Source organism: Amphiura filiformis, chromosome 4, assembly GCF_039555335.1.
Source record: "Amphiura filiformis chromosome 4, Afil_fr2py, whole genome shotgun sequence".
NCBI classification, from domain to species: Eukaryota; Metazoa; Echinodermata; class Ophiuroidea; order Amphilepidida; family Amphiuridae; genus Amphiura; species Amphiura filiformis.
In genome coordinates this window covers 80,497,055-80,514,627 of record NC_092631.1, presented here as the reverse complement: position 1 = coordinate 80,514,627, position 17,573 = coordinate 80,497,055, and the positions used below count along the sequence as shown (strand labels likewise).

General features: G+C 35.3%; 1 protein-coding gene across 2 annotated transcripts in view; it reads left to right on the top strand.

The window, feature by feature from the left end:
- LOC140151494 (ras-related protein Rab-32-like) overlaps window positions 1–5,359 on the top strand; it is a 42,547-nt gene extending 37,188 nt beyond the window's left edge. For both annotated transcript variants that reach the window (XM_072173851.1, XM_072173850.1), the window contains 3 exons: window positions 1,094–1,275; window positions 2,128–2,271; window positions 3,688–5,359. In XM_072173851.1, coding sequence (XP_072029952.1) covers window positions 1,094–1,275; window positions 2,128–2,271; window positions 3,688–3,798 — 437 coding nt within the window. In that variant the 3' untranslated portion in view covers window positions 3,799–5,359. The remainder of the gene's footprint in view (window positions 1–1,093; window positions 1,276–2,127; window positions 2,272–3,687) is intronic.
- The last annotated feature ends 12,214 nt before the right edge of the window (window positions 5,360–17,573 follow it).

Here is a 17,573-nt window from a genome sequence, read left to right as displayed (position 1 = left end):
GACCATTTTGGTGACTTGATCTATACCTCCCTACAAGCAACATTAACAATTGATTTGAAGTCAAGAAACCAAGGTTAAAATAAATCACAAGACTTTTTTAGATAAATAATTACAGAGAGGAGTTCACAACATAAAAAATTCAAATGATGAGCACTTGTCATCATTTTATTTCAGAAACTACATTATTTTCAAAAACATTAAATAATTAGCATACTAGGAAAACATGTAAACATCAAATTTAAATACAATAGTAGTTAGGAAACCACATATAAAGCTAATAAGATGTGTATTGAAAAATAAAAGAAAATTATAAGAAATTTGTACCGTCACATAACCAATATTCTACATTCATGTGTGAGATATTGTGTAAAAATTTTCTTTTTATTTGGTTAAAAACCTAAATTCCCCTTTTGAAGACTACTGCTGGCTTATACTGGTTTTATACTTTCTGCTGCTTGCTGCTGAGCAGCGTGACACTTCATCATGCCGCTTGTATTTTTCTGCAAGCGTAGCGGCACACCACAGAGCGGCAGTGGCATGACTATGAAAGCCAATGTTGCCACTCTTCACCACTCCAAAATTGTGTTTTGTTCTCATACGTCAGAGCAAGTTGACTTGAATTCCAACTCCTAGCGATGCTGCCGCTTGGGCAAAGCTGTGGTGTGATTGATATATCGGCTTGCCGCTGGTCACCGCTAGCGTTTCTGGTGCGACCTCGCAGTGAAGCAAAATCTTCGTCTGAGCTGCAAGTGGCAGGAAAGTCTGAAACAAGCATTAGGAGTTTCCAAACAAACCAATGAGGCCAATTTCCATTAATTCTTGCAAGTGACTCCAATGAGCAGCTGTGAGGAACTTAATGATATGACATAACAACCTAGATGTGCAGTGTTTTCCTCTTTGTGCTATAATGTTTGCATGTTTAAAAGAAATGTTTTGAAAATTGCACAAATTATGAAAGAAAGCAGTATAATGTTCTACACCATTTAACATCCAGCATGATCAATGCTTAAAATGGTTTGTCAGCAAAGGCATTGATAGAACTGATTTAAATGACTGACTGTATAGTGTTTATTTCTGTGTATATTGTGTGCAGGGCAAGAAAGGTTTGGAAACATGACAAGAGTATACTACAAAGAAGCAGTAGGAGCTTTCATAGTGTTTGACGTAACGAGGGTGTCAACATTTGAAGCTGTAGCCAAATGGAAGCATGATTTAGACAGTAAAGTACAACTCCCAAATGGCAGTAGTATTCCAGTTGTGCTATTAGCAAATAAGGTAGATACATCATTTTACTATATTTATCTTTTAAAACAGCCCAATTATTCAAATAAGAATTTTAATCATTTTAATTTGTTTTCAAACATTTAGACTGTAAACAATTGGAGAAATAAATTTGTGATGCTTTTTTTTTCTGATCAAGAAAGTCACAGATTTACATGTATATAGAACAATGACATAAGATCATTGACCATTTGGCCCAAGACACACCTTATAGACAATTGAGTGTCAATTCATTCAGGATTGCATCTCTATACAGTCACGAATGCTAATCAGGCTTTATATTATAACCATCACAGCCAGGATCTTTTTGCAGATAGACCAAGACAGTTATCAGTAAGTTTGTTGCCAGGGAATTTCAAGCTACAATGCTAGCCAAATGTCTTGGGACACATTTGATAGGGCAATGTAAATACACCCCCCCCCCCCCCGATCAATGTTGAATCTTCCTTTTTCGTCACACGCGCCTAGTGGCACCCAACATTGATTGGTGGGGAAGGGGGAGGGTTGGCGTGTTAGGAAAAGGTATAGACTTGACACCAAAGAAACCTCCATTTCATCATTTTAAAACTAAAGAAATAAAGGCCATATATAAATATAGTGAACGTTTTCCATTAGTGTCCCAACACATTTTAACGATCGATGATAGCTCAATTTTCCCATGATATGAGAACAGAAATAGACACTGCGTTGGCTTGAACTCCTACAGTCAAGCACCAGAGTCTTACTGATTGAGCTAACAGGACTGCATAAAGCAGTCTACACTTTTCATTTCAATGGCTTACCATGCACAGCCTTAATTTGTAATTATTATCAATTCACAAATTGTGCAATACTTTTTCTTTGCAGTGTGACCAAGCAAAAGAGGGTCTTGTAAACAACACATCACAAATGGAGGAATATTGTAAAGATAAAGGTTTCATTGGTTGGTTTGAGACATCGGCCAAAGAAAACATCAACATTGATGAAGCAGCTCGATTCCTTGTCACAGCAGTAAGTATGAATCTAAACATTTCAGGTTCATATTAACAAAGACGTCAAGTTTGTTGAGCTTATAATTGGCGAAAAAAATAAGACTCATAACATTTATTGATATAGCATAGCGTGCATGCAGTTGGGCATAGCTCAAACGCTAGTTGCGCATTGCATGCTTTATGCTGGGACTTTATTGACATGTGCAGTAACAAATAATTTTTGCCAGTTAAATGCTGATTTGGTCATCTTGGATTGTGAGCATCATTGAAGTGACCTAACACCATGAACAAAGATGACGAAGCAGGTTCTATAATCCTCTTCTCGCAGATTAGTGCACCCATATCTCTCAAATTAGTTTTGTCATGATGAACCTGATGTTAGATAATTTAGACAAACTTTTTATCAAAAGCTTTATCAAATTTTTTGAAGTAATTAGGAGTATATTTTACCACATTGTGATATATTCTTGTACTTAATGCCATGCTGTGTATTTTTGATGTATTTTTATTTTATTTGTACAGCGCATTGGTCCATGAGAAATGCGCTTTATAAGTTCTTTGAAATAAAAAAAGAAATAAATAAAAAAACAACTTTAATTAAGCCTTTGTTCTTTCAAATGTTCCAACATTGCATAAGTATATCACACATATGTGTATTCGCCGATGGCACGGTCATCTCAATACAAGGTTCTACCCGCAAAGTGCATGCTGTATGTGGGGTATATGCCTGTCAAATGTATTCTTTAATGACCATGTACGCTTTGCAAAAGCCTTCTGGCGTGTTGCTATAAAACCGCAATAAACAAAAATACACATTTTGTGCATGCGTCTGCAGAGAGAACCTTGTTTTAATGGTAGCAAAATGGCGGATCAGGGCAAAGGCGAATAGTGTGTAGACAGGGATATTTAATGTTCAAAATATTTCTTGAAAATGAAGGCATTTATTGATTTGAATTTGTAGTAACAGAAAAGAAGAAACCAGCCCTCAATAGTAGGGGTCTGGGGGCATGTGTAGAAGGTAATAATTATAGTAATTCAATTTTTAAAAATGCCTCCTTTGGCCTTTATGGACCAGATCGTGTCACATGTTATACCAGCCAGTAAGACTTTTTCAAAGCCAAGTTATGATAGAAAGTGTTTTTAACTGATTGTTCACTCATCACTCAATATAGATAGGGCTAAGGGGATTTGCCTTCAAAAATGTCAAAATAGCCCCAAAAATTAAATTACAGGGGTGATTTTTAATAGAAAGTAGCGTCTGAAAGGAAACTATTTTGAGGATTGTGGCTCAAAGTAAATTGGGATTTAGGGTATTTAGCACCCCATTTTCCCCTCAAAAGTAGCCCCCAAAATTCAAAAAGTATTTTGAGCCCTGAATTGTTTACAAAATACCTACTTATTAATGTGTGACTTTTATATTTTGTTCCCAATACAGATTCTTGCAAATGACAAAGCAATTAACCATGACGACAAAGAACAAGAAAAAGACATAATTGGTTTAGATTCCCCCGAGCCCGGAGAACCCAGTAAGAGCTCATGCTGCTGACGTGTCAATTACTACTGTACATAATATGTTTCTTTTCATCACAACCCTAGCTCCTAATGATCGTATCATACAAAGCAGTCGCTATATCTGAGCATAGGGTATGTTTTGTTGCATGTTCCCTGCCTATGTCCGGTTGCTCTATCGGACAAGCAACTAGCCAACCGATCAGAAGTTGCAAGCAAAATGTCAAATTGCTACCAGTTGAATTCAAGTTTGAACTCAAGTCAACTTGAAAGCAATGCAAATCACAGTTGCTAGCAATTACTGAGTCATAGGTAGTGTGCGCACACTCGCTACCAGCGTTTGCTTAACAGCAATTTGTCTCTTGCTTGCTGCAACTGCTAGTATGATACAGACATAAGGTTTTAATGGGAGAATTTACACACCCACAATCTTGTGTGAAAATCGTTGGGACAATTGATGTTTTGAAGATCAAATTCCTGTGAATTGTACAAAAAGCTTAAAATACATGATATGTTGCATATCTCATGTTATGTACTTGCTTACTCCCCCTCCCTTCCCCTGGAAACAATGTTGGAGCAGACATTCAGGCAATGACCTTTTACTATTTTGAGCATTCAGCATTGATTCAGGGGAGCAGGGATGCGTGAAATAATTCAAAGTGTGCCAACATTTTCACACAATATTGCAGGTATGAAATGACCACCTCTATCTTTCCTACAGCAATTAAGTTGGTGCGCATTTCTTTGACAGAAGTGTGACAAAATGGGTGCTATAAACCCCACATTTTCTTCACTGCCAGGACTGGTATTTTGAGTGAATCCTTAAGAGTATAAAACGATACAAACATGACAGAATCTGTCATCTTCAATTTCCTTCATGGGGTGGGGGGTGAGGATATCTGAGCATTCAAAAGTATTAGAGAGTGCCAACTCCAATAGCTGTGTGTGTAATATACCATGCTAAGTTAGCTACTATGAAAAGTTTGCTTTGTGCAAGTAGCACTTTATATTGTTGTAGACCGAATTAAAAAGACTATAGTTTGCGTCTGACGTCAGGGCATCAAAGGCGTGACGTGATTGGTTGCTGACCTGCGCAGTACAGCATTTTGGTCTGGTTGACAGGATGTCATACGCAAACTAGTCTTTTTAATTTGGTCTTCAATTATAGCTTATAATGTTACTGCTACAATACATGCACATTACATGAATGCAAACAAGAATGCATTTTTAATTATATTATTTAATCTTATCAGGGTGAAATATTCCAGATGTACCCTATTGTGATTCGATCAAGCTAATGAGTCCGATGTTGATCAAAATTCATTTTGATTACGTGAGCCATTCTCAGAACTTTATTTTGCTGAAAACCCCAATATAATTAGACGTACAGTTCCAGAGATTTTGGTGTTGCTCGGAACAATAAAATACAATGGAAGTTGAATACTATTATTGGCTCCATCTCAAAATCAATATTCCCGACATCCAGCTCATTTTGCTCGATCACATCACATTTTACCTTCCATAAGGCAAAAAAAAAAAGTTGTTTGCTTGCCCTCGTCCGACCGACCGTCTCGGCAGTCCCGACCGTAGAACTTTTTTTTTTTGTTGCGATTTTCTAAAAATGGCATGTATTTTTCTTCTTTAATTCCGATTATTTAAAATAAACGTTGTAAAATACCATATCCTGCATGTTTACGTGTCCGGCTGTACCTGACTGTCGGGTTCCGCAATTTCGCATACCACCTCAGCGTCTAAGCTCTAATACAATTTGCTATCCACCTGCACATTTGGACGGCGCATCTAGGGATGAGTTTATTTACAGGCAAAATATAACCGTGCATATCGTGCAAGAATGGATACAATATAGCAGATGTTAAAATATGGTAAAAGTAGATAAAATTTGAAAACAGTTGTACCAGATATTCATTTCTTGTTTATAAATATTTAGATTCATGATATTTGTTCGTATCGACTAGGAAGTAACATTGCACTATTTTTTTCAACATGTTTGTTGAGGCTACTTTTATTAAGAGCACAAATCGCTCGGTATAAATATGATTTCACTTTAAACATGGCGGACACAACACGAGTAGCGCTAGCTGTACAGGTGAAGCAAGGGACCGAACACGCTGATTAATATGATAGTTTTGAAAAGCAGAAAACACTGCATGTAGGAGAATTGTACACTTCATTAAACGTAGGCCTACATGTAGAAGAGCTACAATTGTTTAAGGTGCAAGTGGCGAGCACAGATGCTGGACCATGGCGTGATGTTGCTGCTACGGAAATGCTTGAACCATTAATTGCATTCGCCGATTCGGTATTCGCCATGTCTGTTTCTGGGAAACGGGAAAAAAAAAAAAAAAAACTTTTCCCGACCGACCGACCCAATTTTTAAAATCCATTCGAGGGCAAGCAAACAATTTTTTTTTTGGCCAAAGCATCATGCACAGATATCGGACTCTCTAATATAACCTCTATTGCCACTATCACACTGATGCTGTAAAAACAATGGTCATTTGCAATACCTAGGCCTAAAAAAATGTTTGATTGGCGTAACATAAAAAAAAATAGGGTAGGTAGGTCTGGAATTTTTTTTAAGCTGTAAATTGTGTTTGATCGGCCTTGGAACGTTTTTTTCTTCTTTTTTTTTAATTCATTTTTTAAAACTTTTTTATTTATTTATTTTCTTTTTTTTTTGCAAGTCTAGGGCGGGCCTACTTTTAGGGTCAGTCGGGTTACGCCAAACAATTTTTTAGGCCCTATACTACTTTGACTGAAACTGTATAATGCCAAAATATTTGAAGGAAACTAATAACTAATGGGTTATTAAACATACTAATGCATTGTGGGTAATATGTCCAAGAAAAAAATCATGTATATTACTACAGATTATGAGAAGCTTTCGAAAGTAGAAGTCCTATATAATGCATTTTATACTCCTTCCCTTGCATTTATTTCTGTACAAAGTTACTCCCATATCATTGGTCACATTTCCACGAGACTGATTAAGCTTCCATTATTTATCTCTATATTTTATTTCCCCCAAAACAAAATAAATTAGAATATAATATTTTGCATATTGATTTTTTTTTCATATTTCGTGATCAGCATATTTCTTATGTATGTAATTTTTACAGATTTTGAGGGCATTTTTGTATTTATTATAACCTCGATGCGATATTTATCAAATTAGTCCATTTAAATACCATACATTCCTAGTTGCTTAAAACAATAATGCAAATAATTGTTGTACGAGCTGTGAAAGGGTCACATTGTTGAAAGGGTTACATTGTTGAAAGGGTTACATTGTTACAATCAATTCTGCATACTGATAAATCACTTATAACTATTGACCATCCCTTTGCATTATACTGTCTGTTAGAGGCATTATAGTGAATTGTTGCATGGAATAAAAAAAACCATTTATATAGTGTAAATACATAAGATCATTGCACTTTGCAGTTAAAGCAATAATGTGTGATTTGCATAAACATTTTCTGACAACCTTTTCTAACCTTTGCGAATAATATGGAAAACATTGTGTTTTGCTGGGTATTTCTGATGTTATATAGAGATGGTTTATATCAATCTGGTATTTTTCAGTATGCAGTCATGTAGTCTACTTTAGTAGACAATTTTAATTTATCATCCCTCTAATCCCTCTGACCATGGAAAGGCCACCAATCCTGTTCTGATCTAACAGCTATTTTCTCTGGGCAGAGCAGTCACTGGGGATGTGTTATGTGTTTTATGCATGGAATGCTATGAATTGTTTATCAAAAAGGGAATGCAAAGCAGTCTAGCAGTCATGCAGTCACAATGACTTGTAGTCAAGTTTAATTATTCTATAAAGGTCACAGACTGGTCCATAACTAAAGAGATACAGACCAATAACCAGTAGGCTAAGTTCCCAAGCTTTGCATGCTGAGAATGCTTACATATTCATAAGGATCAATTGTTTGATCGACCATACATGTGTAACATTGTGTACCGTCGTGTTTACGCAGTAAGGCTTCTTTTACGCAATAGATGCACTGTTTGTTGGTTTTTTCCAACGTTTATGTGCGCTGGCTGCTTTGGGTAAAGATTAAAATTTGTTCAATAGAGCTTCCTGTTTATATGAAATTGAAACCTTAAAATTATTTGGTATGTGCATAGCAATTTCATCTCTTGCACTTCACAGAACAACTGGCTCTCGATAACGGGGAACTTCGCCTGTTAGCGATTGGTCTGTATCACTTTAGTTTATGGATTGGTCCTTGTGTGTTTTTAATTTATATTGTATTGTGTTTCCAGAAAGTAATGTGTAAAGATTGACAGGCTGCAGAGTTCAGATTTTAAAAGATAATTGCATGAATCTTGAATCTGTTCATCATAGCTAAACAAAATTGTTCTTGTAAATTATGATTAAATATATTAAATTGGAAATAAAAAATAACAGAAGTTTACCTATTTTATCAAATTTATTAAAAGATTAGTATATTTAAGGTTAATTTATTATCAGAGTTTAAAAGATGAGTATATTTTAAGGTTATTTTGTCATTAATTTTCAAAATAACAAATTATGTAACAGTCAAACAAAAGAAAATCTGTCGGTATGAAAACTTGGCTATTTGTATTACAACTTTAACCGATCAAACCAACCCAAATCCAGCCAACTGCATTTTGATGCATCAAATTAATGTCTGTCCAAATTTAAGGTACTTCAGGTTATTCCAGTTGAAAGCCATACACCCCCTGTGAAAGATGTAACCTTAATCTCACACACAGGGGGTGTAGATGTCAAATAGAGCCACTCATTCAGGTAACCCCATTTGAAATTCACACTCCTTGTGTGGAAGGTTAAGGTCATGTCTTCAATAGGTGTATGGATTTCAACCTGAGAAACCCATTAGACAGTGTTTTGTCACAGGTCTGTATTCTTGTAGGAATATACCAATACTCTATTTGGCTATAAAAAGAGAGAAAAAAAAGAGCTACTATAGCTGTAATAATAATTTCTCGATCATGAGCTTGTTTACTTACTGCGTGCACTGCGTATGTCACATTTTTCATGGAATAACTCGCTAGCGTGACATGCCCTTGACCTTGAGTCAGCTGCCTAGCGATACTGTGCCCGGAAGGCTGTGATTGGTTGGTTCGGAATGTTGTTTACCGTCGATCGCGTTACGGTAAGCGTGAGTGGCAAGCATTGTGCGCTCAACGCAATTTCCTATTGCGTACAAATTGAACACTCATGATCGAGAATCTATTATTTTAGCTATAGTGTACAGTTATTATTGTATGATCTGCAACAAAGTCTCACATGCTGCTTGGTGAAAATGCTGCAAGTGAAATAAGTAATTATTTGTATCCTAATGAACACCATATTCAACCAAGTTGGACATGCTGAATTATGCAAGTCATTTAAAGGGGTGTCATTTCCTTCCTTACTGTTATGAAAGTCCAACTGAATATCTTCCATGGAAAATAATATTACAATTCGGAGTAATAAAATAAGGATCTATGTGACAAATCTCACATGCATGCGTTATAGCTCAACGCTTAGACAATTTATGCTACGTGTGCGCTGAAATGAGCACTTCAATAGATACAAATAGAAAGGATACTAATTAGGTGGGATATGGATGTAGTTTTAACAAAGTAGATATTCAAGAGTACTCTGTAGTGCATGCTGTGTTTTATGTGCATCACTAATGAACACATTGGGGCAATGCAAATGGATTCTAACTTAGAAGCATTTTGAATCATAGTCAAAGTAACCTTGAAAGATTTAATGTAATAAATGCCCAGAACTAGTTTATGTACACCATTGCATTGCTGAATAATAAGATAAGCCTGCAGCTTTGAGAGTGAAAAGAAATATGTGATGCGATCAAGCAAAATCATTCAGAACTCGGAAATATTAAATTTTCTGTTTTTTATTGGATAGTAAAAAGCATTCATCAGTTAGAACTTGATTAAATTTTCTGTTTTTTATTGGATAGTAAAAAGCATTCACAAATCTGGATTTTTCAGAAAACATTGAAATTGAACAACCAGTTCCAAAGATATGAGGAATTAAAGAGTTTCCAAAACAACAGGAAACAAAAGGAAATATTTCCTTTGTTTGGCTATATCTCAAAATCGACATTTCCGAGTTCCGACTGATTTTTGCTTGATTGCATCACATATATTGTTATCTTGGGGCCAAAATCGCTGATAAATGATGTGTTTTATGAATTTGAAATTGGCACTCCTGAACAATTTGATTAGATTTACTATTTTCTATCTTGTTGCAATTTTAGTTTCACCACAAATTAAAGATTTTACTAATTGATATCAAGTTCATACTGCTTGATATTACTATGCAAAAGTGGCCTTCCATATTATTAAATCTACATGTATAGTTGTACAGTATGCATAGAGTAGACATTTCCATGTAGACAGTAAAAAGCTTCAAGTCATATTGAATTGTTCATAGTTACAGCTATCGTATTTATGTGTGCTTTGAGTTTCCTAATTTGAATTGTGTAACTTGCTCAAAAATGACCAACTCAATATTGAGTCATTTGTGTACTCGTAGAAGTTAGCATTGGTGTAAGAAATTGAAACCTATCAAATAGCTTAGGAAGAGCTGCTCTGTATATATATGCATGGTGTAGACAAAATGATTTGTATTTTTTTTTGCAACTGACATAAGAAATCTGTACATTTGCCAAACATAATTTTTCAACAGTGGATTTTGAATTGTCAAAATTATATTATCACTAGATTTCGCGGTTCTCGGGTTGGGTGGTTCTCATTATATGCCTATCTCTAATTACCAAACACCCGTTACCCATATACCAGCCCTGACCTTTTAAACTACTATGATATAGGCCTGCGTCTCTCAGTGATCAATATAATGGGCTATAGGCCTATGCACCTTACCTGTAAATTAGTCACATGCACACTGTAATGCTTTCCGATACCACTTTTCGCCCGTCGGTACTCGCGCACGCCCGTTGATACTCGCGTGCGCGCTCTGCGAGCACGCGGTAGCTCACAGCAGCGCCGAGCGATAGTCTTGTGGACAGACGGACAAACTCTCTATAATTAGTATTAAGATAAGTGAATTTTAGGCAACTAAGACAAAGGTAACCAAGACTTGTATCCAGGTATGCTCTCAATTTGTCAGCAAACTCCTCATTATAAATACTATAGAAGTGACAGGGATATAGTGTGCATAGTCTTGGTCCCAGCTGGAGTTGTGCTCTTTTGTCATTATATGTTTAATGATGAAAGAGCACAAGCCAGCTGTGAACAAGACAAGTATATAAGATCTGTCTTAAACAATGTGCTCAAAACTTGGCTTATACGGTATATTTACTATAAATACGCTTTATGAAGAAACTATGACTTGCCGTAGAATTCCATCATGTATATGCCTCAGAAATGAGTGTTTTGTTTTATCTCGGTGTTTTTAGAAATGCGATGAACCCTCCACAAAAACATTATTGAGCAACTTTATTACCGATACATGTACAAACATGTATTATTGTAAGACAAATCTATTGTTATGTTTTTGTGGAGAGTGTCTGCCTTATATCTTTCATAAAAAAACACACATTATATAGAGTGATTGTATAATAACATCTGATACAGATGTGCTCTATTATAGTCCATTTGGCTTTTCGCGCAAGAGTACAGTGCATGCTCCAGCGTGCAGTATTAAGCTGCACACTTGTATTTACACACACAATCAAATGTGGAACATCTGTAAATGCACAAAGTAACTCAAAGAAATGTTGCCACTCTCCCAAGGAAGCCAAATTGACTTTTTGTCCAACATTATTTAATATTTTTACAGCCACCAATTCTTCACAAGTTGACTGCGAGTCTGCTGTATTTAGTGGGCTATTAACGATAAACCAAGAATGTAGTACAACACTATCACAGCTTAAGCTACATTATCTATGTGTATTCCAGCTCCACTGACACCTCATTAATTTCCCTGTACCGTTGGATGTATTGTAATGCATTAGAATTTTACTTTGAAAATTCAGTTTTAACATGCCTGTAATGCTATTTTCCATGCCCCCTTTTTTCCATGTCCCTTGCCCACGCAGGACAATATGCATGAGGAGTCAATAGTTTTGGAACACATAATAATTGTAGCCTGTACATTTTTCAGAATAAAATGTACACAACATATTCAAAAATAAAATGTTGCTTGGTACAGTGATTTGTGAACAGATTTGATTGTTTTGTTTTCTTGTGCAAGATTATTTTGAAAAATGTTGACTCTTAGAACAAAATTGTAAATCCTTTTCCAAAAAAAAAAAAGGCTGCTATCATGTAAATAAAATTTTGAACTTCTGTAAGTTAACCCTACCAACTCATTGGTAGGGTATTTTAAAATGTAGACAGAAATATTAAATGAAAGTAAATTGCCTGTCAAGATACTGACATAAATAACTGGTTCTTAGAACACTAACAACTCCTCTGTTATTCATCAATAACATAGTATTAATCATAAGATGGCAAATGTAAATTAAGTTGTTGCTATGACTTGTTGCCTAGCAAGATATATTTTGAAATTAGACTGTAACCTGAATTTGCTATGAACTTGAAATAATAAAACCGTATTTTGAGGAAATAAATGATATGGTTAATGTGTGTTTTCTGATTGTTATCATGAAAGATTTCTGTTCATCTTGTGTCGCCAAGTCATGCCACAGATCTTGATTTGACATCATTTTATTTGGATATAAATGCATGTATTCATCAAACTTGATTACCAACAGACAAATATTGACCTTTTCCCACGTTATTATATAATACACTATTACAGGGGGCACTTCAGCCGACTGTAAAATTCTCATTTGCTTTTGAAGATCATTTTTCACGATTAGCATTGAAATTTGTGCATAAAGACGCAATCAATTAAGGTAGGGTCGGTCAGTCGGTCAGGATTTTTTTCTGGAGGTTAAAATGACCCTAAAATATCACCACAAACTCGATAAATCTGGCATCAATTTGATTTTATTGTTGTTGTTTTTTGCAAACATATTTTGAAAAAAATATTCTGAATATTTTCCAAAAAATTTAAAATTTAATTGATTTTGGCCAAAAAACGGCTGATTTTTATTTAGCGAAACTAAAAAATATTCTCCCAAAATGCAAAATCTGGGTTGTTCAGGCCCGTAAAGCAGGGTGGGTTTTTTTTTTTCATCGCCTAATAGAAAACTCTTTTTCTTGACGTAACATTTTTTCCTTGACGGAACATCTTGCCCCCAAAAAATTGGAACAATTTTTATTCATGAGAATGTCATATAGTTCATACTGATGTTTTGCAGCTCTAGATTAAAACCCCTACTCAAAGGATGCTACATGAAGATCACTGTTATTCAAAAATTGCTACACTGGACCAAAATGAGGAATGCTTAATATAATGCCACTATAGTCTGTCTTATCTCAAGTTGAGAGTAAACACCATGTTGGATTACACAGTGGGGATACGAATTGTGCGCGCTAACATAATCCTTCAGGGCGACAGCGTATACATGTGTAGAAGGTCGATTTGTCGGTAGTACGCTGGCGACGCAACTGCTTAAACGCAGATTCTAATCTGCCACTATGAAATATAGCGTGGCGTTATTCTCAACTTGACACACAACACACTATACCTTGCTTGTCTGCAAATTATGTGTCAATAGAATTTTATGTGGCCTAATGTTTAAAAAAATATTTCTGCAGATCCTTTCCACAATAATTTGATAAAAAGAAAGTTATGATGCTCATTAATTCCCCAAAGCAATAACCACCACTAAATTGAAGAGCACAGAATCATATCTTTTCATTAAAAATTTATTTCACACTATTTACAGACATCATAATAAAGCTTATTGTAAGCTGCATACAAATAAGTGAGCATTGTTCTACGAACAAGAAGTTGTATGATTGGTACCCATCAGTTTTGGGTTTTATTGACAAACCTGTTTCTTCCAATTGCAACATTGTATCCTCTTGAAATTACCAGAATTTTAGTTTTATGACCATCTTATATTGCATTTTGATGTGGCAGTCTATCAATAATCACTAGAAGCTGATGACTACCAATAATTTTGATACAGCTTGTATTATATAAAATAAAGGGTGATGCAGCATCCTTCTGATGAATTAGGTTAGAAAACCAAGCAAGGTGCATCTCAGCCCATTATTCTTACACCTTTCCAGCAGAGTAACATTTTTCATTCAAGAAAGATACTGTACAAGCCTTTATTTCTCCTCTGTTATGATTAAATTTACCTCCAAAAGGGCATAAACATATGTGACATGATCAAGGGGAATGTGTCACATGTCGACCCTGGTCGAAAATGAGTTTTACACATGTTTCTAAAGAAGATATTTAGAGCTTTCTGAAACTCAAAACCCCATGTTGATACAACTTTTCTTTGCAAAGTTACAATTTATGAATCACTGAAAACAATATAAAACAAAAGAATTTTAACACTTTCTTTGCCAATATCTCAAAATCAATATTAGCGATATCGACTCATTTCCCTTCATCGTGTCACATATTGCCCAAAATATTGCAGTTGTTTATAATGGTAGAGTGCATACATTTATATCCACACTCTAATGTGACATACCATGGAAAACTGAATGCATAGCCATATAGTACAACACACCAGCCATTAGGACCCTATAAGGGGTAAATAATTTACCCCTATGAACCAATTAAACAAGACATATTTGAATAATGAATGATCCCTCTGGGTGAAAGCAAGAATCAGGAATAAAATCATGAAGTTTCATCTACAGTTTGATCAGCTCGTTATCGGCAGGCCTTGTAACATCACAGATTTAATATATATTTTATTTTGAGAATTGTCTTGTGACAACTCATCAGCATCACGATTTATCAATTCAAGTCATATACTTTGAACAAAATTTAATCTTTCCCCAGAGTAGGCCAGTGCACATAAACGTTGAAAAAAAACTAGTGCATCCGGCCGGATTCGAAACCAGCGTCCTTCGTAAGGGAAAGATTAAATTTTGTTCATCCTATTAACAATGATTAAGGGATCTGGAATGAGCATTTTGAGCGTTTCGACAGTATTTTTGTGGGACATGAGAGCACATCAGACATATCGAATTGCATTCTGAATACTGAAGAATGTCTTTCTGATATCAAATAATTTTCATTTTTGAAATTCACGATATAATACAAAGTTTATGACAAATTATTAAAATTTGATATTTTTCACATTTTTGATATATAACAGTCCTCGAAGTAAATTTTATAAATCTAATGATATATTCTTAAAGTGTATGTAGCTGGGAGGAAAAGCCGCTGATCAATTGAAAATTTTGACCTTTCATATTGAAGATATGGATTTTTTCCCCCAAAAGACCAATTTTTTTTGGTGTGCATACAGAATGCAATTCGATATGTCTGATGTGCTCTCAGGTCCTTCAATAAATACTGTCTAAATGTTCATACCCCATCCCTTAACCCAGAGAACTAAGTATAATAATTTTCAGTCATATACTATGTCTACTTTCTTTAACATTCACATCATAGACCAGGCAGGGTAACTATATCACTCTTAACGTGGAGCTACTTTTTGGCGTAGAGGTAAAAGTCTATCAATTCCTGTGATTACGAGCTAATCAAACTATAATTTTAGTGTAGGCATTTTCATGAGCCCAAAGATGTTCAATATGTAACAAATGTCAAATTACATACAGTGTTCAGTCTCACAATATTTTCTGGAATATTATAGTCATATGCAGATAACAAAGTTCATGTTTTTTAGTGGTAGAGTGACATATTTTTGTCAAAATGCAAATGAGCTTAACGGTATTCATGGATATGCAAATAATATGATACATACTAAACAGCACCATTGTTTTTAGGTTGTAGAGTGGATGATTGGAATTTCTTCTGCAATGACAGATGCTGGTGGTATCAGACAATAAAACTTCAATCTTTGACACATGAACATGATTGATAACACTAGCTCCAATTCGCAACCATAACTACCATAGCAATAGGTGAAAACAATTTTGAATAATTCGCGCTGCACTACAAGCAGGTTGCACTCATCACCTGTGTATGTCTGCAATCATAGTATTGAATACAATACCACTCTTTTCAAAGATACTTATATTATATTACAGGTGCGAGTGATCAGCATGATATGATTCAATGCAGAGCTACAGCGTGAACGTATAGTGCAATGCGGTATAATCAAAAATAGTTTTCACCTATTGCTATGGTAGTAAATCGATTATTACTTCACTTTGCCAGCGAATACATTATGTGCTGACCTGCAATAATGGATTTGATAATACAAATTCTTGAATTGTTAAGCATATTTTCTTACTCCATTGAACACTGTGATTACAAATGAATTAATTAAGCATACATCCCATGAATTTACTTCACAAAGGCATATGTATAAAGCTTTCAGTCACCCATTTGATTAACCATGTATTTTTTCCTTAAATTCCATTGAAAATAATTAACCATATCTGGAACAAGAAGAGTCCCTTTCCTCAAGTGACATTTCCTGATACCAGCAATACTTTTGTAATCCAGTTTGTCCTCTCTGAAGTACAAAGTGACAACGCGCGCGTATACAGCATGTAAAAAGTGCGTAGTGCTGCGTCTCTGCTGCAGGTAAGCGTGCCTTCAAATTCGGCACAATGTGTACGTCCGCGTCGGTACTTTGTACTTCAGAGTAGACTGACTGTAGCCAGAATTGCTCCTGCCATTTTGTTTCTCCATGAGATAAGACTTTTCTAAAGAGCTGAGACTCAGAATTCGCTGCAGAAGTGACGTAATAATTGGATTAACTACCATAGCAATAGATGAATACAATTTTTGAATACATCACCCTGCACTACAAGCAGATTGCACTCTTACATGTGCGAGTGATCAGCATATGCATACTCTATAGAATTACAATCCAGGTTTTTTTGACAACTATGGTTCAATGCATAGGTACCACATGAACATTGTAGTGCAGGGCGATATAGTCAAAAATTGTATTTATCTATTGCTATAATAATATTGGTAGCCTTACGTCACTTCTACAGTGAATAGCCCTGACAGGTGCATGACAGCATGGTGAAAAATAAATTTATTAAAGTTGCTATTTTGCCAGCCATAAACACCACACACAGAGTACAAACATGATGGAGTCAGGACTTGCATTTAATTTCTTTGATTTAAGCTGCCATATAATGCTATAAAATACATTGGACAGAGACAAATCAGTACAAACACTATACTGTTTCAAAATTGTGGCAAATGCTAATTACATATTTTGTATTTTGATGACATTGGGAATAAAACCCAGAAAATTGTACCGATAGAGTAGAAATTACTCAGTGATAGCAATTAATTCAAGATCTGTCTGCATTTATGCACAGCCGCTTACAGCTTCCTTCACCTCTCATCAGATGATTTTGTTATCAACTGCTCTCATTCTTTCCTGTTGTCTGAATGTCTTTCTCAACTCCACACTGATGCATGAAATATTAAAGACTTTAATTTGGTCTTTTGGTATAGTAATTCACAGGACCATATACACAGGACCATATTCACAAGAATATCTCAACTCCCTCCATAGTAAATCAAGTCGAGCAGTGTTGAAACATGTTCCTCTTTGTCTATAGTTATTGCCCGCATGATAGGAACACCATGCTATAAAGTTCTTTGAGAAAAGAGAAAACTTGTAATACATTCTATAGGCCTTGAGGAACACGCGAGTGCCATTGCATGCCATCACATACCCCAAAAATGATTATGCCGAATCACGATTGACATTATGT